At 55.0% G+C, this 22,079-nt stretch overlaps 1 protein-coding gene across 1 annotated transcript in view; it reads left to right on the top strand.

Moving 5' to 3' along the window:
* ACSS1 (acyl-CoA synthetase short chain family member 1) overlaps positions 1 to 16,648 on the top strand; it is a 43,485-nt gene extending 26,837 nt beyond the window's left edge. The window contains exons 4-14 of the mRNA XM_043478405.1: positions 2,229 to 2,404; positions 2,770 to 2,922; positions 6,441 to 6,588; positions 7,546 to 7,683; positions 9,605 to 9,697; positions 10,570 to 10,682; positions 10,900 to 11,026; positions 11,582 to 11,709; positions 11,785 to 11,848; positions 13,793 to 13,911; positions 15,177 to 16,648. Of these exons, the coding sequence (XP_043334340.1) occupies positions 2,229 to 2,404; positions 2,770 to 2,922; positions 6,441 to 6,588; positions 7,546 to 7,683; positions 9,605 to 9,697; positions 10,570 to 10,682; positions 10,900 to 11,026; positions 11,582 to 11,709; positions 11,785 to 11,848; positions 13,793 to 13,911; positions 15,177 to 15,356 (1,439 nt within the window). The 3' untranslated portion in view covers positions 15,357 to 16,648. The remainder of the gene's footprint in view (positions 1 to 2,228; positions 2,405 to 2,769; positions 2,923 to 6,440; positions 6,589 to 7,545; positions 7,684 to 9,604; positions 9,698 to 10,569; positions 10,683 to 10,899; positions 11,027 to 11,581; positions 11,710 to 11,784; positions 11,849 to 13,792; positions 13,912 to 15,176) is intronic.
* Positions 16,649 to 22,079: the final 5,431 nt, after the last annotated feature.

Genomic DNA, 22,079 nt, shown 5'->3' with positions numbered 1-22,079 from the left:
AGGGGTCTCTTCCTCTTCATGTGGCCTTGCACATGATTGATGTAGACTCCCTCATAGCAAAGGCTATGGGGGCAGAATAGTGGCCCGAGCGATTGCCAGTGCCCAAATCCCCAGTAGCTGTGAATACGTCCCTTCCGTGGCAGATGGCCTCTGCAGGTGTGATGGGGTGCTAAGATGGGGGATGATGCAGGTTGTCCCAATCTAACCACCTAAGTCCTTAAAAACAGAGAACTCTCTTTGGCTGAAGCTGTGGCAGAGAGGAAGGTCAGAGAGAGTCAAAGTGGGGCAAGGACTTGACCTGCCTTTGCTGGCTTTGAGGATAAGGAGGTGTTGCACCGGGGGAGTGTAGTGGCTCTAAAAGTTGAGGATGACCCCTGACTGACCGTCAGCAAGGTGGGGGCCTCAGTTCTGCAGTCACATGGAACTAAGTTCTGCCAACACCCTGAACAGCCTGGAAGCAGATTCTCCCCTGAGCTTCAGGTGAGATCCCCAACCCCTGACCCCTTGATACTGGCTGTGAAACTCTAAGCAGAGAACCCTGCTGAGCTCACCCAGGCTACAAACCATGAGCTAAAAAAAAAAAAAAGTAGGTGTTCTGAGACACTAAATTTCCGGTAATTGGCCATGGGAGCAATTAAAAACAAATATAGGACTCCTCTGGTGGTCCAGTGGTTGGGAATCTGTCTGCCAATGCTGGGGACATGGGTTCGATCCCTGGTCCCAGAAGATTCCACATGCCACAGGGCAACTAACCTTATATGCCACAATCACTGAGCCCGCAAGCTGCAATTCAAGAAGCCCTCATGTCCAAGAGCCGTGCTCTGCAACAAGAGAAGCCACTGCAATGAGAAGCCCATACACGGCAACTCGAGAGTAGCCTCTGCTCACTGCAACTAGAGAAAGCCCATACACAGCAACGAGGACCCAGCGTAGTCGAAAATAACTAAATATTAAAACAAACAAAGACAAATACAGATGCTGAGATCTGGTAAAAAAAAAAAAAAACTAGGGTGAAAGCAAATTCCCACAGACAAAGTGTCTGTGGTCCTGCCTGTGCTGACGCACTTGCCACAGCCCTGCTGCCTGTCCTCAGGGGCCTCAGGGAGTGGAGGCTCCCCAAGCACCTCCTAGGGACTGGGCCTGCCAGGGCCTAGAGGTTCCAGTCCTGGAGGACCGCTCGGGCAGGGAGGCCTCGCACAGGTGGGCACCAGGAGTAAGGCCTGCATCACGGAGGCTGGGGTCCCAGCACCCAGGATGGGCAGGGGCTGCTGTCTCCTCCAGGGGATCCTGCGCATCCTGCCTCACATGCAGTTGAGGGGGTCCTTTTCCCCCTGCTGGCCCATCTCCCTTCCTGCCCGATGTGAAGCTTCCCTGGACAGTCCCAGCCCAGGGAGACAAGCCTGGAGAGTCTCAGCCAGGCTCTGTCCACCTGTCTCAGGTGGCTGGCAGGGCTGTGCCATCTCCAGGGTTCTTGCTTGGGAGGAAGAGAGGCTGTGAGCATGCCTTTCGAAAGAGCGTCTCAGACCGCAAAGCTGAGGGAGACTAGTGCCTCAGGCAGGGCCCTAGGAGCTGGTCCTGGAGTGACCGTTCAAGTACAGGCAGTTCACTGGGGAGGGGGTCCTGGGAGGCACTGTGGTCTGTAGGGTGTGAGGCCAGGGAGCTGCCCCCGTGGGTGCCCAGGTCTCAGACCGCACGGGAATCCCCAAGGCGATGGGGCCCCATGCATCAGCATGACCCCCGAGGGGTAAGAGACGGCTGGGTGGGGTGGTTCCCTGGCACCTCTGCCCATGGCTCCGAATCAGGCCTCTGTGCCCACATCACAGGTTGAGGGCCGTGTGTGGTCGTCAGCAGGGCAGCTGGATGTTTGTTTCAGGCACTTCCTCAGGGGCCAGTTGTGTAGTAGCCCACCTTAGCCTTGATCCTTTCAGTTTATTCTGGGTTGGGGTGTGGTGGGTGGAGGGTGGGTGGTGGAGGGTCCCCCCAGAGCAGGTGGGAGCGGGAATCTAGAAGAGTTGAGCTACCGGTGGTTCCTCTCCATTATACCCACTCCTCCCAGGTTCTGAGCATGATGTTCCCAAAGCAGACAGAACGTCACGTTTCTGTGTGGACTCTTCTGCTCAAGGATGGACTTCCTCCATCATACCCTTAGGCCTAGGGTGTGTGGTGGTCTGGGTTGTGAGAGAGTGGGGAGGAAACTGACCAGAAATTCCTGGATTTGACTCCGATAGCCCAGTGCAAGGTGGTTATTACCTTCAACCAAGGACTCCGGGGAGGGCGCGTAGTGCAGCTGAAGAAGATCGTGGATGAAGCCATAAAGGTCTGCCCATCTGTCCAGCACGTCCTGGTGGCTCACAGGACAGACAACAAGGTCCACATGGGGGATCTGGACGTTTCCCTTGAGCAGGTGAGTCTATCTTTTTTTGTATAGTTTGAGCAGAAGAGGTTGTCATTGGATTAACTGGGTCTTATCAGAGTGTGGTTCTCAATCTGGGTCCCCCAGAGGTGCTCTTTCCTCTGTGTTATCTGATGGGCTTCCATCCTGGTGGGGAAGATGGAACTCAAAAGTCCACAAACAGAGGGAAACACTTCACATAACGAAATGATTGGATCCATCCTTTTATTTGGCATTAACTAGGGCAGGCTAGATAAGGTGAACTCCGAGCCTGGTCTCCCAAGTCCTGTGGCCATTGGGGAGAGGAGGTCTCTGGGAGGCTGGGTGGGGGGCGAAGCTTCTATCCTCAATGGGCCATCTTATCCTCTCCCTCACAGGAGATGGCCAAGGAGGAGCCGGTGTGTGCCCCGGAGAGCATGGGCAGTGAGGACATACTCTTCCTACTGTATACCTCGGGGAGCACTGGGAAGCCCAAGGGGCTCGTCCACACCCAGGCGGGCTACCTGCTGTATGCTGCCGTGACGCACCGGGTAAGGCACCACCCTGGGGACATCCGGGGGAGAGGCGAGGGGAGGCTGGACTGGGGGGGCCACAACTGCTGCTGTGTTCAAGAGCAAAGCCAGGAGTCCTGGCACCAGTGTGGTTGCAGGGGTGGGCTTGCAGGGCAGTGTCTGTGCCTGTCAGAAGGGCTTGGGTCCTGCACGCGTGTCTCCTGCTTGTCCTCAGCCCATCACATGTGTGCTGAGCCTTTGTGGGGTCTGCCCTGCTGCTGGCACGGCTGCTTTCCGGCACTGGGTGCCCCAGACACTCCAGCGGGCCCTTCTCCCATATGACTGCGTTGGTGTAAGGACGAGTACATTGCTGTTATTTGTTAAAATGCTTTCTTCTATTTTAAGAGATCTCTTGGGTCTGATTTTAAATAAAACATTTTCATGGGCCTCTAAAGTGCTGTGGCCTCTAGGCTCTGCTTACTGGGGCCTCAATTTAAAAGGAAAAATATTTTAAAAGATTTGTTTTTATGAGGAGACTTAAATTTAGTGCATGGAGATTACATCCAGGGGGCCATCCTTTAAGGATTATGAAGCAAATGATCTGGAACAGCTTTATTCCAGTAAATGCATTTAAAAATCAGCACTCATTTAAATATGAGTGGGTGGGTGGGGGGTTCTGGTTACTGCGCATCCCTGATTGCCTTGGGGAGGAGCTGACGCCTCCCAAGGGGTCAGGGGTGGGGTCTCAGGATACTGTCTGTGGACCTGACTTTTTCTGGCCAGAGGCAGAACTCAGCCCCTACCAGCGTGAGCAGCAGTGGAGCAGACTGGCCAGGTGACCCGGAAGCCCAGGTCCATCCAAGCAAAGCTTGGACGCTGAGAGCACCCACAGACTGGCTGAGGGCCAGGGCCCTGTGCTCTCAGTCACTGGCGGGGTTGGAGGCGGGCTATGCTGATCAGCCAGGTCAGTCACTTGGAGGCGGACCTTATGGATGAGTGTGGACTAGGAGCCAGTGATGGGAGGCAGAGATGCGGCCTGTGAGTGTTGGCTACTTGTGGGCAGCACTGAGGATGTAGAAGTGAGGCAGAAAGACAGATAATGGCTAGAACCAGGCCAGGCAGACGAGGTATTATGCTTGACACTATCCATGTTAAAGCCCCTGTCTTCTGGCTGCTGGGTGACTGTGATCATCACAGAACCGTTCTTGTCTGAAAGTCCCTTGCTCAGCTCTGGGTAGGCATGTTGCAAAGACTGAAACATTGGGTAAGTCAGATCACTGGAAAATGTAACTACTGAGACTGAACACTAAGGAAGTCGAAGAATGGGTCAAAGTGTTTCCCTATTTCCCTAATGCTAACAAAATTAGCATTAGGGCTTCCTTGGTGGCTCAGATGGAAAAGAATCTGAATGCGGGAGACCTGGATTTAATTCTTGGGAAGATCCCCCTGGAGAGGGGAATGGTAACCCACTTCACTATTCTTGCCTGGAGCATTTCATGGACAGAGGAGTGTGGTGGGCAAGTCTATGGAGTCACAAAGAGTTGGACACAACTGAGCATGAACATGACTAAGACACACACAGCATTAGGGAAGCTGTCAATGTGGTGAAATAGTCTTCATTTGTTTTCCAGCGTTAGCAGGGCACTGTCTGCATGAGCAGAAGCAATGGGGATGCAAGGGCAGGACCATCTTTTGAATTTCTCTTCAATACAGTGAGGGCATTTTAAAACATTAGGAATAGAAACTTTCAGCCTTTTGTACGTAAGCGTGTGTTTGTGAGTGTGCACATCTGTGTGTGTCTGTGCATGTGCTGAAGGTGTTAGGACTGTTGGTTTCTTCAGGGAAAGGGCAATTGAGTCTGCAGGGGTGTTTGGGACATGAGCAGGCTTCAGGGATGTGAGTGGTTATGCTGGGGTGCCTGGCTGGTCCCGGGCACCTGCTCTCCTTCCAAGAACAGCAAGGAGAGAGAACACCAGTCTCTTGAAAGACGTGGCACAGTGGGTATGCATTGTATTAAAACCCTCTCAGTCCCAGGATGCTGTGGGCTTTGGGCTGTGGATGTCCTGCTTCACTGGTGGAGCAGGAGTGCTGTTTCCTTGAGACTCAGCCTCTGCTCACAGCTCCTCAGGGTCCCGGCCAACTCGGGACCACTGTGCTGTCTGGGAACTGCTGGGGAACCTCAGGGTGTGTCTGTGGCAGCAGCAGATGGGACCACTCGTCCAAAGGTTAAAAAACACCTTTACCACAAAAGAGAACACAGACACAGGGACTTCTCTGGTGGTCCAGCGGTCCACACTCCACACTCCCAATGTAAGGGGTCCAGATTCAATCCCTGGTCAGGGAACGAGATCCTGTATGCTGCAGCTAAAGATCCTGCAGTGAAGGCTGAAGATCCTGTGTGCCACAACTAACACTCGGCCCAGCTAAATAAATAAAACAAAAACACAGATATAGAAAACCATAGAAATGAAATGTGTGATTTCACAAATGACTGCTCAACAAACCCACTTCAGTCAAAAACCGGAATATCTCCGCTTGACACAAAAGCCCCTTCATGGCCCATCTGATCACAGTCCCCCCTTGCCCCTCAACATGTATCCTGGGTTTTATAGTGTTCCTGCCCTGTTTTCCTAGTTTTGTCACCCTAACGTGCATCCCTAGATACTGTAGCTTACTGTTGCCCACTGATTGTTGTTCAGTTACTCAGCTGCGTCCAACTTTGTGACCCCATAGACTCCTTCACTACCTCCCGCACACTGATAGTTGTGGGTAAGCCATGTTTAACTGGTGGATTTTCCTCCATCTCTTGATCACCTTAAACATTGTCAGTCATAGCACCCGGCCCTGTGTCCCTCTATCTCTTTGTCTCCTACAAATGGGCAGTTGGACCTGCAGACTGAGTCAGGCTCAGGTTTGACCCTTTTGCAAGAATAAGGAGATGGCTATGTCTCACGCTCTTAGAAGCTGATGATGCTTGATGTGTTTCTTGGTCGATTTGGCTTTTGTTTTGCTCTTTTTAAAAGATTAAAAAAAATTATGGCGTAACTTAATGTAGAAGAAAATGGCAAGCCACTCCAGTAATCTTGCTTGGGAAATTCCAAGGACAAAGGAGCCTGGTGGGCTGCAGTCCATGGGGTTGCAAGAGTCAGATATGACTTAGCGACTAAACTACTAAAGGCAGAGGTGCCCTTATTTTAGACATAGGACTGGATGGAGTTCACCTGTGGGTACACGTGTGGCTACCACCTGTGTTAGGACACAGTCTTCTGTAGTTCCCCCAAGGCCCTGACTTCCGGCCCCCACAACCCCACCTCAGGACCAGTGCTGGGTGACTCCTGGCATGCGGGTGGGCTTTGTGCTGGACTCCCGGAGTGTCCCCTCTGGGGCCTGGCTCCCTCTGCTGTCCCCAGTGACCTGTCTCCTCACTGCCGTGGCTGCTCTGCCCTCACTGCTGCTCTCGGGGGCCGTGGGAATAGCTGGGCTCGGTGACAGAACACACCCAGTGACGTGCAGGAACTGGTGCCAGGCTCCTGATAGTCCCTCCCCTGTCTCTGCAGCTTGTGTTTGACTACCGGCCAGGTGACGTCTTCAGCTGCGTGGCTGATATCGGCTGGATCACAGGACACAGCTATGTGGTGTACGGGCCCCTCTGCAACGGAGCGACCAGCGTTCTTTTTGAGAGCACTCCGGTTTACCCCAATGCGGGTGCGGGCTGCAGAAGGGGCCAGAAGAAGGAGCAGAGGTTGGGGGGTGTGGGGCGAGTGGTAGAGGGTCCCGGTGACAAAGCTGCCGGGTCTGGGCCAGGTGTGCAGAGGGGTCATATGAGCAGTGGAGAGGGTCTGACCTCTGAAGGCTTCAAGAGACCACCCACTCTAACGTCCCTCTCACCTCTGCGGCCACCTGACCGGATCCTGCTCTTCCTCGAAGCCCAGGCCAGTGGCAAGCCTCCTGGGTCCCCTGCTGCCTGTCCTTAGGGCCATTCGGGCAGTGTGACCTGGAGCCGCTGCCATGGAGTGACATCCTTTTGAGGACCCCCGTCTTGCTCTCCTGGTATCTCCCTCCCTCGTGCCACCGCGTCCTCCAGCATCTGTTCAAATGTGACCGGATGTTGGAAGTTGTGCCGAGGCTTTTGCCCAGGTGGTCCATGGCGATGATGGCTCCGTGCCCAGAACTTTGGTCCCTTGCCTGGGTCCTCTCCAGCCTCCTGCAGAGGCCAGCTGTGCTTCTGGAAGACATGCAGGGGGCCTGGCTAGGGATGGGAGGCGTGTCTCAGGTGGCCTCAGTGAGTTGAGGGTGATAGGGCCCGTGTGTCCTGTGTGTCACCACTGCTCCAGGGAGCACTGGTCACCTCTGGAGGCCATTTATGTCCTCCTGGATGTGGGTTCTGCATTGGTGCTACCTCACTGTAACACCCCTTTGACCGCTTCCTTGCTGTGTCACCTGGGTCAGGACATGGGCTGTCAGTGCCTAGGGCCAGGCAATGGCTCCAGTCCCCCATGTGGGGTGTGCGGAGGTGGTGCTCAGGGAGCCCCTCCCATTCCAGCAGTGGTGCAGAGTGGATTTTGTGGACACTGTAGGTGTTTGCATACATCCAGCACATGGTAACATGGGTCACCTCTGAGTGAGGCTCATGGAGGTGACATGACCTGGGGCCTCTCATAGGTCGGTACTGGGAGACGGTGCAGAGGCTGAAGATCAATCAGTTCTATGGCGCTCCGACGGCCTACCGGCTGCTGCTGAAGTTCGAGGACTCCTGGGTGAAGAAGTACGACCGCTCCTCTCTGCGGACCCTGGGCTCAGGTGAGCAGCTGCAGGCACGTGTGTGTCAGAGCCCCGCAGGCTTCTCGATGCTTCATCACAATGGCCGTGTCTGCGCTGAGTCCACTTGATGTGGCCACAGCCAGTAGAAAGCAGATGTCCTCCCTGGAAGCCCTTTCCCGGAGCCCACAGCCGTGGAGGGACTGGAGCTCAGCACTGCGACCTTGTCTGTGCTCCGTCTTCATTATGAAAACTCAGCAGTGTGGGAAGGTCAGGCCCGGGCTAGTTTCCCACAGCTGCCCGGGATTTTACCCGCTGTGTTCCCAGCACTGGCATCTGTGCCATTCTGCCCTTGGGTGCGTGTCTCCAGGCAGGGACGGTGTTTCGAGATCAGAGGTTACCTTCACTTGTATGATAATTTGGATCCATGTCGCCAGGTCACATGAGGGCAGTTTGGAAAGGTGACCTAGGTGACTTTGAGTTGAGGTGGTCCTGGGAGGGGGAAGGTTTTAGGCCTGTCTCCCTTAGGGGATTGAGTTGCTAAGGAAGCAGGACCAGGTAATGAGGGAGATGCTGCTTGAGGGTCTGTGTGTCCCCCAGGCCTGGCAGACTCCTGTGGGCCTCACTCCCTAAAGCCCGTGACCAGAGCCACTCTCTGGGACCAGGAGTGTGCCGAAACCCCCTGCTCCAGGGAGCCCTCACAGGCTAGCCGGGCCTCTGTAACAGGGGGCAGCTCAGCTGCATGACCAGTACCAACAGCAGGGCCCTGTGGGGTGTTCTGAGACCAGGGTATTGTTGAGGAAAATAATCAGTAACCAGTGTATAATAAAAATTGTTGTTTAGTTGCTCAGTCATGTCTGACTCTTGGCGAGCGACTAATAAGAATAGAAGAGAGTTTATTCAAGCCAAGCTGAGGAGGATAGCTCTGAGGAGCTGTTCCAGAGAAGTATGGTTTTTAGCAATTCTGTGTCTTATCAGAAAAAAGTACATCAAACAAGTCAGGGATACATGCCTTCAAGGTTCCGAAGAAGCCCATCAGCACGTACACAGAGAGTCAGTACAGCCGTGGCCCTGGGAGAAGAGTCTTATCATCAAAGGAGACCCAGCGTCGGCATTCCAGGCAGGGGGCATTTATCTCTATCTCCTAAACTTTTGGTCGGTGTGCCCTTTTCCCTTTTCTTTAATGACTAAGGCAGATTATAGGGTCTGTTTGACAGGCTGTTGTCATCAGCCTAAGTCCAAGTTAAATGGCATGTGAACCAGAACGACTTCCCTGTACCTCGACATGTGGCCACCCCGGCAGAGGGGTGATCAGCATGGCGGCTCCTGCGCTGGGACGACGGCTCCGTGCTTTGGCTGGTGCTGCTCCATCAGGAAAGCACCATGATTCACTTTGCCATTCTCTGCTCCACGGACCCTTTTTAGCTCCAGGCTGCAGGAACACCCTCGTCCGTGTCTCCTTCTGGGGCTGGGTGCTGGGAGTGGCCTTCTCATCACAGAACTAGTGTGTGTGGCTTTACTGGGTTTTGCCAGCAGCACGCGCCTAAAGTAGTTGCAGCAGGAGTGTCATTTCTAAACAGGAAGAGAGGGACTTCCCTAGCAGTCCTATAGTTAGGACTCTGAGCCTCCACTGCAGGGGCATGGATTCGATCCCCAGTTGGGATGACCATAAACAAACAGGAACAGAAACGCCTGCATCGCTCCCAAGCTGTACTCAGGTGGTGTATGTGCTGCTGTTTCCTCCACACTCTTGCCAGCCTCTTAGTTTTTGACCCTCTGCTGGTGAAAGTATCTCACTGTCATTTTTATTCTTCAATGGCCATAAATAGGATGATGTCACTGCTTTCTCAAGTCTCCCGTGTGCCTTTCAGGACCACTAACAGAGCTGTTTTCCTCATGAAATTCGCTCCTTTGGTTCCAGCCCTGTTGAGTCTCTTAACACTTCTGTCTCGTGTGGTTGCAGTGGGAGAGCCGATCAATCACGAGGCCTGGGAGTGGCTGCACAGGGTGGTGGGGGACGGCCGGTGCACGCTGGTAGACACCTGGTGGCAGACAGGTGAGCCTGTCCGTGGGGGGAGGCTCAGCCCCACGGTTGCCTGGCATTTGGGGAGAGGAGCTCGGGGCTGCTGCTGCTCTGCAGCTCTGACACGTGGGTGTGAAGGCTTCCCCAGGCCTCCTTTCCTCGTCTGTAAGGTGGGGCTTGGGTGGGCGCGGAGGGGGAGACACAGGAGCCCACAAGGGTCCTGTTTATGGCGGCCCACCTCCTGACCCTGGCACAGCCCAGCCTGGGGTCTGCCGTTTAAGGGACCTTGAGTCTAGGATTAGATGTTAGTGGGAAAAGAAGTTTTATTTCCATTGTTTTGCTTTGAATTGCCCCTCTCCTCTGGGGTGTCTGCCTTATCAGGATTTGGGGGCCAAGAGACCCCCACTGAAGTGGCTGAAGTCTCATCCTTCAAGAAGCCAGAAAGAGATGTTCCCAGTGGTGCAGGCCTCATGGTTCAGAAAGGCCCTGGGTGTTCCCTGAAGCAGAGCCCCGGTGGGCCTTCCCCTGCAGGCTGATGGATCCAGAGAAATGCCCAGGGGCAGAACCCGGGGCCGCTCTTCTCCCGGTCTGGGGTCCTTGCCCTGAGCACTTCCTTCCCTCTGTCCTCCTTTCCGCTGTCCCCATGTCCCCATGACACAGGTGGGGCCCTCAGCTCCTGGGGCTGCCCCTGGTGTGCCCTGGTTTCCACAGTGGAAGGACCAGCACTCCAGCCTGGTTTCTCCTCAGACAGAGGTCCTTTTGTCACCAGGGCCATTTCCTTGCCCCGGATGGCAGGTGCTCCCCCTCCTGGAGTGCACCCTTGTGTGCCGACCCAGTGCCCATGTGGTCTGGATGCACGTGTCAGTAGCCCCAGGCCCACCAGCGTTTCTTCTTATCCCCTGCAGAAACGGGGGGCATCTGCATCTCTCCGCGGCCCTCAGAGGAGGGGGCAGAGATCCTGCCCTGCATGGCCATGAGGCCCCTGTTCGGCATTGTTCCCGTTCTCATGGATGAGAAGGTGAATCACCCCGTCCACGCACTCTGCCCAGCCCCACTGCTTGTCCTGCCTCCCTGGCCTCCGCTGCCCTCTCCCCCTCACGAGGTTCCCACCACAGGGTCTCCTCTTAGAGGGGAAAGCCCCTCTGGTGTGCCTGTCCTGTTCCTGCCTTGGGCCCGGCATTTTGGAGAACAGGAGATGGTCACTCCTTCTGTCTCCCTGTCTCCTGGGTCTGCAGGGAAACATCCTGGAGGGCGGAGATGTGTCTGGGGCTCTGTGCCTGTCCCAGGCCTGGCCGGGCATGGCCCGGACCATCTATGGAGACCACCAGCGATTCCTGGACGCCTACTTCAAGGCCTACCCTGGTGAGCCTTTCCCTGCTGCTGCTGCTGGACAGTCTCAGAACTGTTTCCGAGGGGCCGGGGGTTATGTGAACTGTCCCTGTTTTCCTTCCCTCTGAGCCGGAAGTGGCCCCACTTGGGGTCCTCCTGGGGGCTCAGGCTGTGGGCTCCCAGGAGAAGCACAAGGATGCCACCCTGGCAATGACGGTGGTGGCCCCAGGCCTTCCCTGTCCCCCTGTTGTTGTCCTCCTGACTTGTGTAATGTGGTTGGGCGGAAGTTCGCAAACATGTGTGCCCGTGGGAACTGATGTCCAGCAGTGGCAAGCCCGTCAGAGACACTACTGGGGAAGCTGGAATGGGCTCCTTGCAGCTCCTACTTCCAGGTTCAGCCTCCAGCCGTCTGGGAGCTGCTCTGCCCTTTACTGGCACCAGCCAGGCAGCACCTGGGGGGTGTCTCCGGGCGGCGGTCTGTTGGGGGGGGTTCAGCACTTCCTCCCGTTCAGGGGGTCCCTCGTGGAACGACGGGAGCCCTACCGGTCCTGGCCAGGAGCTGGGGCCGACTCCCACGCTGTGGTGCAGGCTACTACTTCACGGGAGACGGGGCTTACCGAACAGAGGAGGGCTACTACGAGATCACTGGGCGCATGGACGACGTTATCAACATCAGTGGCCACCGGCTGGGGACGGCTGAGATCGAGGACGCCATGGTGAGCACGGCCGCCGCTGGTCTGGGGGCTGAGTCCGAGTCAGTGCCTCACCTTTGCGTGTTCTGTCCTGCCCAGGCTGACCACCCCGCAGTGCCTGAGACCGCTGTCATTGGCTACCCGCACGACATCAAGGGAGAAGGTGCGTCCCCCACCCTCCGGCCCTGGGGGCGGGGCCTCAAGGAGGCGCGGACTCATGGGCGGGGCCAGGGCTTTCCCTGGGGTCAGGCTGCTGGCTCACCCCTGCCTCAAGCAGAGGTTTGGGGGAGGGGGCGGAACAGCACCAATGGTAGAAAAAAGTCCGGATTCTGCAGCGCTGCAGCTCCGCGTCTTTGGGGGACACTCACTCGCGGTGAGCAGTCCTGACCTGTTGGCCCAGCCGACGGGGGAGCTTCCTCTCCGTCCACAGGCCCCCCTGGCCACCCTGCTAGGGATATGTGTGCACGTGCCCCTCGCTGCCCGCAGGTTGCGCGCCTCGACGGCCCGGACTCTCTCTGGGGGAGTCTGACCTGGGTTCCCCTGCACAGAGATGGGCCAGGGAAATGCAGAGCCGGTGACAGGACTGATCCTCACTGACCCACTTTGTTTCAAAGCCTGCCGGATTCTAAGCGGTGGGTCTGGGAAGGAGCAGGCTCATCTGAGCGCTGTAATGCCAGGCAGGCAGTGGCCACACTGGCCTGGCTTGACCGACTGTCCGTGTTGCTCTTCAGGATAGACGGAGCTCTCTGCCTGGAGCAGCCCAGGCACACTTCTTCCTGGGGTCCCAGTGTCTCCAGCTTCCCGGCCATGTCTTAGTGCTGTTCTTCTATTAGTTACTCAGTGTCTCTAAGCCAACCTTTAGGAAAACTCAACACTTATTAAGTGCTTTAAAAAAGCGTTTTCAGTTACCATGGAAGGACACACCCATGAGGCTGTTGCCCTTGTCAACTGGCTGAGACTCAAGGTGGGGGGTGTCGGGTTGAGGGGATGAGACAGGACAAGTCCTTGCGTGTGTGTCTCAGGGCCCTTGGGCCATGCCACGTTCCACCAGCTTCCCCTGCCTCCTGCCAGGCTCTGGGAGAGAATTTGTGTATCGGCTATGGTTATGTGCATTTTCCTGATTTCTAACACATTTGAGCATTTGTCCACTTGTAAAACATGAACAACAAAAACTGTGGGTGTGTATTTTTCCCCACTCTCTCTGCACTTGACCTGACGGAGGGGAGCCCCCCAGGTCTCATGTGATTAGGATGCAGACCTAGTGAGTGACCTAAGTCCCTGCCCTGTGGGCTCTCATGCTGGAGGGGACTGGGGAGAGGGGAGAGGCAGCTGGATTGGCTCAGTGGGGTTCGTGGGCACCTTGATCAGGCGTGGGCTCGGGGCAGGCACAGGCAGGCCAGCAAGCAATATGGAGGCTGCATGTGAAGGGAGCTGCGGTGGGAGGGGGCAGTGCAGGTCAGACTGTCCAAAGTGGCGCTGGGACAGTGACCGCTCACACGGACAGAAATGGAGTTGGGTCCGTATGTGACATCGTAGTTAAGGAGACCCCTGGGAGCCCCTCTGATCCTCGCTGGAGTACTGAAAACAAAACCTGGTGTTTATGCTAAACTATTGGTTGACCAGCGCAGCCCAATAGAGCTTCCTGCGACCAAGCCATTCATCTGTGCTGTCTGCACAGTGGCTCCCAGCTGCATTTTACACTGAAGTTGCATTTAAATAGCTACGGGTCTGGTGCCCACAGGCTGGACACAGGTCCACAGACTAGTACCCAGGGAGTGATTCCTCGCCTGGCACACATGGTGGAAAGTGACTCCCTGACAGCCTATGTCACAGCTGTGTCACAGGCGTAAGGACAGAGGTGAGTCATGGCTCCAGGGTCTCTCTCTCCACACATGTCCGCCACCCCGGGGCACTCAGAGGAGCCGCTGGAGTCACTTCCACCTTGAATGAAAATGGAAATGCACCTTCAGGAGGGCAGCTACAAGGACCAGTTGCCATGGGTGCACCGGCCTCTGATCTAAAACCCGTTTGGACTTAATGGCGATTGTGTGAAACACGCTGCCCCGGGAGGTGGTTTGTGGTCTGAACCTCTCTGCTCTCCTTCCAGCCGCCTTTGCCTTTGTTGTGTTGAAAGATGACGCGGGTGATGTGGACGTGGTGGTGAAGGAGCTCCGGTCGGTGGTGGCCGACAAGATCGCCAAGTACGCAGTGCCCGATCAGGTCCTGGTGAGTGGCTGCTCCTCAGGGGCCACCGAGCTGCTGCTATTCAGCCTCCTTTCCACTTCCCACCATTGACAGGGTGGCAGCAGGAGGTGGGCGAGGGGGTGGCTGCTGCATCCTTGGAGTGGGGGAGGAGACATAGTATCAGTGGGGACAGCGCCTGGGCACTTAGGCCTGGCTGGGCTACAGAGAGTCAGGGATTGTAAACAGGGAGGCCTGGGTCTCCTGTGGACCAGAGGTCCCTGGGCTCATGGGGAGATGCTGACCGAGTCTGCCTGGGAGCCTTTCCTGGGGTGGGTTTTGGGGAAGGACTGGGCCACCTTCTCAGCCCCACTGGCTTTTCAATCCTTCGTTCAACACCAGCCCACAACCTTCTTTCGCTGGGAGTTAGGCCTCTGAGGCAGGAGGGCCCAGCCTCACTTGGTGCCGTACAAGTCACACTGTTGGCCTGGTGACCAGCGCTTCATCTGAACTCCCCGTCGGTGAACAAGTTTCTTTCTAAGTACCGGCCACTGTTATAGGCCCTAAATGCAGCCCTTCATGTATTGCCTTGACATTGAATGCCTGTGGTTGGATAATGCCAAACGCTAAGTTTCAAACACTGAGCAAGACGACATTTTCCTCTCAAGCAGCTCCTTCTTCTTATGTTAGAAAAGCCAACTATGGTCCCAGCCAGGGGAGGAGACAAGGTGCCCCTCGAACACCTGGTTCTGCTGTCACCTGAGAGCCCTCCTAGCTTAACTGGTGGGAGAAATGGGTGTCGGCAGTGAGCTCCACCAGGTATGGGTACAGCCTCCATGGTGGAGGTTCAGCTGACGCCCTGGCAATGGATGATTTCAGCTTTAGATCCAGATGGAGGAGAACAAGGGCTTCTCAGGTGGAGCTAGTGATAAAGAACCCATGTGCCAATGCAGGAGATGTAAAAGATGCAGGTTCGATTCCCAAGTCGGGAAGATCCCCTGGAGAAGGGCACAGCAACCCCCTCCAATATTCTTGCCTGGAGAATCCCATGGACAGAGGAGCCTGGTGGGCTACAGTCCATGGGGTTGCAAAGAGTCGAACACGACTGAAGTGACTTAGGATGCATGCTTGGAGAATAAAACCAGAGGCCGCAGCCCCGCCGCTCTCTGGGCGGTGCTGCACCTCAGCCATTCCTATTGGGTCCTTGGGGAGGGGTGTCTTCCTCCAGGACACCCTCATCTCAGTACAGCTGGACACTGGCTGGGAGTCTGAGCACCACCCAAACGCTAATGCTGCGCCTTTCCTGCCAGGTAGTGAAACGTCTTCCAAAAACTCGGTCTGGAAAAGTCATGCGGAGGCTCCTGAGGAAGATCGTCACGGGCCGAGCTCAGGACCTGGGGGACACCACCACCCTGGAGGACCCCGGTGTCATCACGGAGATCCTGAGCGCCTACCAGGAATACAAAGACAAGCGGGGGGGTACCAAGTGATGGCTCTGCTGAGACCCCGAACCAGGCCCCTGTGTGCTCCTAGAACACAGCTCCTGGGTTGGCTCGTTCCTAAATGCCCTAGCAGAACCCAGGCTGCCCTCCTCGCGAAGCCTGAAGTCCCTGCCTCCCCTCCCGGGGACCCATGACAGGTCCTTGCCCAGGGCGAGCTTCCTCCCACTTGTCCCGAATCTCGTTTCCTGGTGAAAAGTCCATCCCCCTGTCCTCCTGACAGCACAGGAAGGTGGAGCCCCTGTGTCCACTCAGGTGGACTGGGAGCAAACAGCCGTCATGTTTCCTCCAGATGTTTCTAGAAACAAAAGGTGAAGATTTTATTTTTATACTTTTATATTTTAGAAGAAACATGGTGCCCACACACGTGCTGTGTGTGCTTTACTTGTACACACTCTTCTTAACAGTTACGAAAAGCTCCTTTTTTGCCTCCGCTCGTGGGGAAGCATGGCGGGCTGGAGGGTGCACTTTGGGTTACTGTTTGGCCTGTTGGAAATGTTAAGTTGGAAATGTTTGTGCCTCTGTCTTAACACAGCTATCTTGAAACCTCTCAAGCCCACAGTATCTATTTTTGGTGTGTTTCCACTTCTCTTGGGTTGTGTGTGATGAAACCTAGCTGCTAGAAGCACCTGTGGGGATGGGCTCTGGTCGCGTGTGTTTGCGCAGGCTGTGGTCTGGGATGATTCCCCTCCCCTGGCCTGGGATCCTCTTAGCTGCCGGTTGGTGTGCTCCACTCTTGGAGCTCTTCAGGGAAGCTGGGGACTCACTAATGCAGCTGAAACTGGGTCCCCGCAAACTGCCCTACCTCCCTGCTCTGAGCCAGTCTTTCTCTTTGCCAATGTGCCTGGAGTCCTCTGGACTTAACAAAATGATGCGGACTGGTAGACTGCAAAGGGTCTATTTATAGCCAAGCACACGAGGGTCCACTTGTGGATCAAGGGGAGGATGGCCTGCTGAGCTGGGTCCCAGAGAACAGGGAAGGCTGCCCCCACCTGGCCCTGAGCCCCACAGTGGGTGGTGCCCTGCAGGTGTTCACAGGGCATCGGGTTGCTTAACACCTGCTGTGGCAGCGCTGGGTGGCCAGGCAAGGATGGGTGGCCTTGGCTGTAGCGCACGGCTCTAACAGAACCACACACCTGCACTTGTAGTGTTTCGATGGACTTAGTTCATTATGGGCAGGGCACTACTTAGGAAATGACTTCGCTATAAACTGGGACAGTGACCAGGGCCTCAAAATGATCTGCAGGGCCGTTCAAATAAAGCTTTATTTTGTTCATTCTCTTCTTTTTGTGGTGACGTTTTCTGATTAAAAAAAAATTGCTATTCTTGGTTGCTGAATACAATCCTTGGAACAAAACTGGAAGAGACCCATTCACTCAAAAGAGAAAACTTTAAAAATTCACTGTCTTCCTGGAGGAAGTGCAACTCCAGGAAACTCACCTATCTTAGGATGTTACTTGGTTAATGTGTCTCTAGACCACTGGTGCTGGCCAATCACTAGTTACATGTGTCTAGTTAGATACGTTAAAAAAACTAAACTAAAAATGTAGCTCCTTGGTGGCACCAGCCAGTAATGCTCAGGTGCCACATGGCTGGGAGCTACCAGGCTGGATAACACAGACCGCTTGTCAGCCATGGGGGCTGATCTAGAGCACAGAGCTCAAGGGGGCAGAAGCCCACCCAGGCAGTACCACCCGCCCCGGCACTCCCCACCCCCCTGCCGCCAAGAGATGGATAGGAGTTGTTTCCTTCGGTGGATGAGAGGCAGGCTTCAGAGAAAGACATGTCAAATGGGCACCCTGAGAGGTGGGGATGAGAAATGCTTCTCAGAGCTGGAGCCCGGTGGCCCAGGGACAGTGTCCCTCCTGAGCCCCGGGCGCGGGGAGGAGGCTGGGAGGATGCTGAATTTATGAAGGTGGCTCACCAGGGAAAGACCTGGATCTACCTCTGGCTGCCTGGGAAGTCCCAGCCACAGCACTCTGGCCCCAGGCAGGGCAGTGGGAGAGGGTTACAGGCCGACTTTTAACAAGTCCAGTTGCCCAGCGTCCCCTTCTGTTGAAGCCACCCTGATCTTGGTCTCCTGGGGGCTTGTGACCGTCATTCCCAGGGAAACCATGTACAAGCCTCTGTGTCCTTGTCTTTTGAAGTAAAAGGCTGATTCAAGAGTTAACGATTGGGAAATGTGAATATGTAGAAGCAAAGAATAGCTCTTGGGCAGGGAGCTGTGATGGCAGAACTACCAAATTCTCAGTTCCCTGAAAGATATGGATAAACGTCTGACACACATTCCTAAGTTGTTTTTACAGGCAGTAGATCCCCTCTGCATGAAAACTGCAGATCCCAAGAACACAGACCCTAGACTGGTTGAAACCAGAAGGCTGATGATACTTGAAACTCCACCTTGATGCCAGCCAACCTAACTCTCCATGAACTGATCCTGCCCTGCCCTCTGAACACTATAAATGCCTCCCTACTCCCTCGGTGGGGGGGGGGGGGTCGTCACCTGGTCTTGAAGGCATTAGCCCACTCTGCCCTGCTTTGCCTGGCAAAGCAATAAAGCTACTCTTTTCTACTTCACCCAAAACACAATCTCCGTGTTTCTACTTGGCGCTGGGAAATAGGCCAAGTTTCGGCAACGCTGGCATCACAGTCCTTGGCTGTGTGATGCATCTGGCCTCTAAGAGGACTCAGAGAGAGCTCCAGCAGGGCCTGCCTGGGACGGAGTGGGGCACACTGTCCTGCCCAGCTCAGTCCCAGGCTTCGCTCCCTGCGTTACCTCTTCTGTCAAGACTGACAAAGACCCAACTTGGAGCCACCGACAGCAGAGAGCAGAGCGGAGATGGATGACTGATGGCGTGGAGGCAGAGCAGGGACCAGCGGGACAGAGACCACTGTGCTGTGACGGCACGGCACCGACCTAACGGCAGGTCCCGAGGTGACGCAGGCACACCAGGACACACGTGCCGGTCCCGGGTCACGTGGCTGCACGTACGGAGCAGGAGTGGTCGTGTCAATTCTCACCTCACTGCCTCCGCCTGACTCGAGTGCAATTAACTCAAGTCCTCCCAGACTGACTCGCCCTCACCTCCAGTCCTCAAGATACCCAATGTCATTACGGAAATGCTTCCACGGGGCTTGCCTGGTGGTCCAGTGGTTGAGAGACTCTGCCTGCCATTGCAGGGAACACCGGTTTGATCCCTGGCCCAGGAAGATTCCATATGCTGTGGAGCAACTAAGCCCACATGCCACCACCACACACACCCAGTGAAGCGCCTAGAGCCCGCACCCTGCAAGAGAGGCCAGCGCACTGCAACCAAGAGTAGCCCCATCTTGCTGCAACTAGAGAAAGCCAGAGAGTAGCAGTGAAGACCCAGCATGGCCAAAAATAAATATGTGAGTTAAAAACAAAACCACTTCTGCTGCTGAAGGAGGCCCTGCCAGGTGCTCGACTCAGCCCACTTCACCCTCACGGCGCCTCCTGAATAGACACTTGTCCCTACTTGGCAGAGGAGGTGGGAAGGTGGTGGAGTTGGGTTTGGATGGAGCCTGTCTGACTCCACCCTTGACTTCCATGCTCAGACCCCTCCTGAGAGAGCTTAGGGGAGCATCAGTATCTAACTTTTATAATTTTGAAGGCATCTTGTTGGCCTTTGAAATGCTATCTGGAATGAAGAGAGCTGAGGCAGGTGCAGGCCCACTGGAAGCCTTCCGGGAGGCGGTGACTTTGGTGGGAGGAGGCAGGATGCTGACCTCTAACCCGAGTTAGAGGTTTTCCCTTCATCGTTCGGGAATTCTGCTGCATAACAGGGTGAAACCAAGCAAACAAATCCTTTCTGGTCTGAGAACACCAGTTGTCTTTGGTTTCACAGTATTTCATTTCACAAATAAAGCCTATTTGTCTTGCTTGGTCTCCACAGAACTTCTTGAATCTGTGGGTTGATGTCCACCTGAATCAGTTTTGGAAATACCTCAGTCATTTATTGTATCTTTAAATATAGTTTTTGTTATTCTCTCTTCTGAGGACACAGACGTCTCACGTTGCAATTTCTCACATTCTCATCTCTCTTCCTGCCTTGGTCTCACCTGCCCTGAAGGAGCCGCGATAAAGGCTTGTATGTGACTTACTCAGGAATGTGATTCCAGGAACAAGTGTGAGGGATAAGGCTGTGAAACAGGAAAGCAGGCAAATGAGTGCCATGGCAACCATTGCTGACCTCCCAGGACTCAGGAGTACTATAGCTGGGTCTCTGAACTGGCTGGCCTCTCAATCTCCTCCTCTAGACCTGTGAATGCACTTGGGGAAAAAGTGGCTCCCAGCCCTGGGCTCATCTTCCCGGGCCTCTGTCATTCCTGGATCCTGATCACCATGCTGGGCTCGGTGGTGAGTTCATCGTTGTCCCCACTGTGGGTGTGAGTCTATTACCTAATCTGCCATTACAGGAATAGAAAGTCACGCATAATGTTCCTTACATGTGAAAGGTTCTGAATTCCAACATCCGTTTCACTCAAGCATTTCCTGTGAGTTACTGAGGTTGTTTACATACCACTTTGTATTGTTTATTCCCTCCCAGTACAATGTTAAGTATGTGTGCGTGCATGTGTGCTAAGTAGCTTCAGTCGTGTCCCACTCTTTGTGACCCTATGGACTGTAGCCTGCCAGTCCATGGGATTCTTCAGGCAAGAATACTGGAGTGGGTTGCCATGCCTTCCTCCAGGGGAAGTTCCCAACCCGGGCACTGCACCAGCATCTGTCTCCTGCATCAGTATATTTCAAAGATTCCCAGATGATCTAATGAGCAGCTAAAGTTAAGAACTCATCTTAAGGAGTGGTGGCATTGCAATCAGCACCCCGCAGGGCATTTGTCACTGCTGCCTGGCAAACATGTTTATTTTCACCCTCATATTATGCCTTTGGGTCCAGCTGCTGACACAGAAGGCCTCAAGAGACTGACTGTGGCATCTAACCGCTGGGACGGTCCTCCTGGCCCAAATGACTTAAGAGCAAGCAACTGGGAAGGCAGCACCACTGGAAGTGGGCCTCAGCCCCAGGCTCAGGGTGCGGCCATGAGTAGGTGGGCTGCTGCTCAACACCCTACAATGTGCAGGAAAGCTCCTTTCTCTCTTCTCTCCAAAGAATTATCTGGCCCAAATTGTCAACAGTGCAGAGGTTGAGGAACCTGATCTAACCAACCAGGTGGCCCCATCCCCCCTTGCCAGGAATGGGATGACAGCTCTCCTGGAAGTTATGGGGGGTGGGGGGTTCTGAGAAGGAACCACAACTAGCACTAACTTAAAATGTTAGCGCTAATTTAGCTTCTTACGACACCTGAACAGAAAAACAGGACTAAACTGTGGCGTTCAACATGTGGCTCTGCTTGTGCAGAGAACATGCTCCAAGACAAAACCACTGACCCCTCCAGTGACTCTTCTGGTTATAAACTCTGACCCATCCTTGCCAAGACCATCTATGGTTAACTCCAGCCCAGACCCCTTGGAGAACCTTCTATTACACTGCTGTCTGGAGGAGACTCATGTGTCCTTTGGTGCATTTCTTTGCTGAAGCAAGTTCAATAAACCTAAGTTTTTTATTATTTTCTTGTACAGCCATGTTCCTGTTTCCGGTTGGCGTGGAATACAAAAAACTCCAGTGAGAGTGCCTTAGACACAAAGAAGGTGTCCTGCTTGTGAAATCAGGGGAAAGATTTGCAGCAAATATCATCGGTCCTGAGAGATAAAAGTGGTTTTGGCCAAGTGAATGTGAAGGAAAGCTGTATCAGAGAGACAAGGAGTAACAGGGAATGCAGGGAGGCACAGAATTAGAAACAGCAAGCAATCCTGAGGGTGTGAAACACAGGATTCAGGGCGGGAGGGATGCTCCAGAAAGGCAGGAAGGGGCCCATCCTGTAGCGCTGTTAAAACCCATCCCTGGGACAGCAGCCGTCCTGGTTGCATCAGCAGAGAAAGATGTTGCCCAGGTGTTAATTATATAACCTGGAACCCTACAGACCTCGATTCACTAAGAACGCTTCATCCCCTCACGCTGGGTCTTCCAGGTTTTTCTCGGGGGCAGTCGAGTGCGGAGTCTGACCCCACCCCCTCCGCCCCGAGCACCCAGAAAGGCCCGGGGAGCACACTGGCCTGAGGAATGCCTTGTGAAGCAGCAAGGAAAGCGATTCTCAGGGCTTCATTCTGAGCGGTCTTTTCTGGAGACGCTGCATAGTAAAAGAACCCGGTTTCCTCTGCTGGAAAAGCCCCCTCCCAGGGTCTTTCCCATCCCGTCCATCTTTCGCTCCTTCATTTGCCAAACGCCCCCACGAGCCCGCTGGTTCCTTTCGGCGTAACTGCTCCTCAATACCTCCAAGTGTCTGACTACCGGCTAGAGGTGGCTCCTCCGGGAGGACCTCGTGCGGGCCCGTGGGCGGGCGCGGGCCTCGGCCTGCCCACCGCGCCCGGCGACAGACCCGGCCACACGCTTACAAACCGCCCACCGTCGCTGTGGCCGTCACAAAAGCAGACACGACCAGCCGCCCTTTTCCAGCGCGTCTTTCCTTCAACCCCGCCGGTTCGGAAACGGCCCCGGGATTCCCGGTGGGGGGGCCGCTTCCCGCCCGCCACCCGTGGGCCCCGCCTCGCGGTCAGATCTGACGTGAGGGGCTGGGGCCGCCAGGGGCGAGGACGCGGCAGTCCGGACCCCGGAAGCCGCTACCCCTCACG

Source organism: Cervus canadensis, chromosome 10, assembly GCF_019320065.1.
Source record: "Cervus canadensis isolate Bull #8, Minnesota chromosome 10, ASM1932006v1, whole genome shotgun sequence".
NCBI classification, from domain to species: domain Eukaryota; kingdom Metazoa; phylum Chordata; class Mammalia; order Artiodactyla; family Cervidae; genus Cervus; species Cervus canadensis.
Note: the sequence above shows the minus strand (reverse complement) of the source record. Positions and strands in the feature narration are given on the sequence as shown.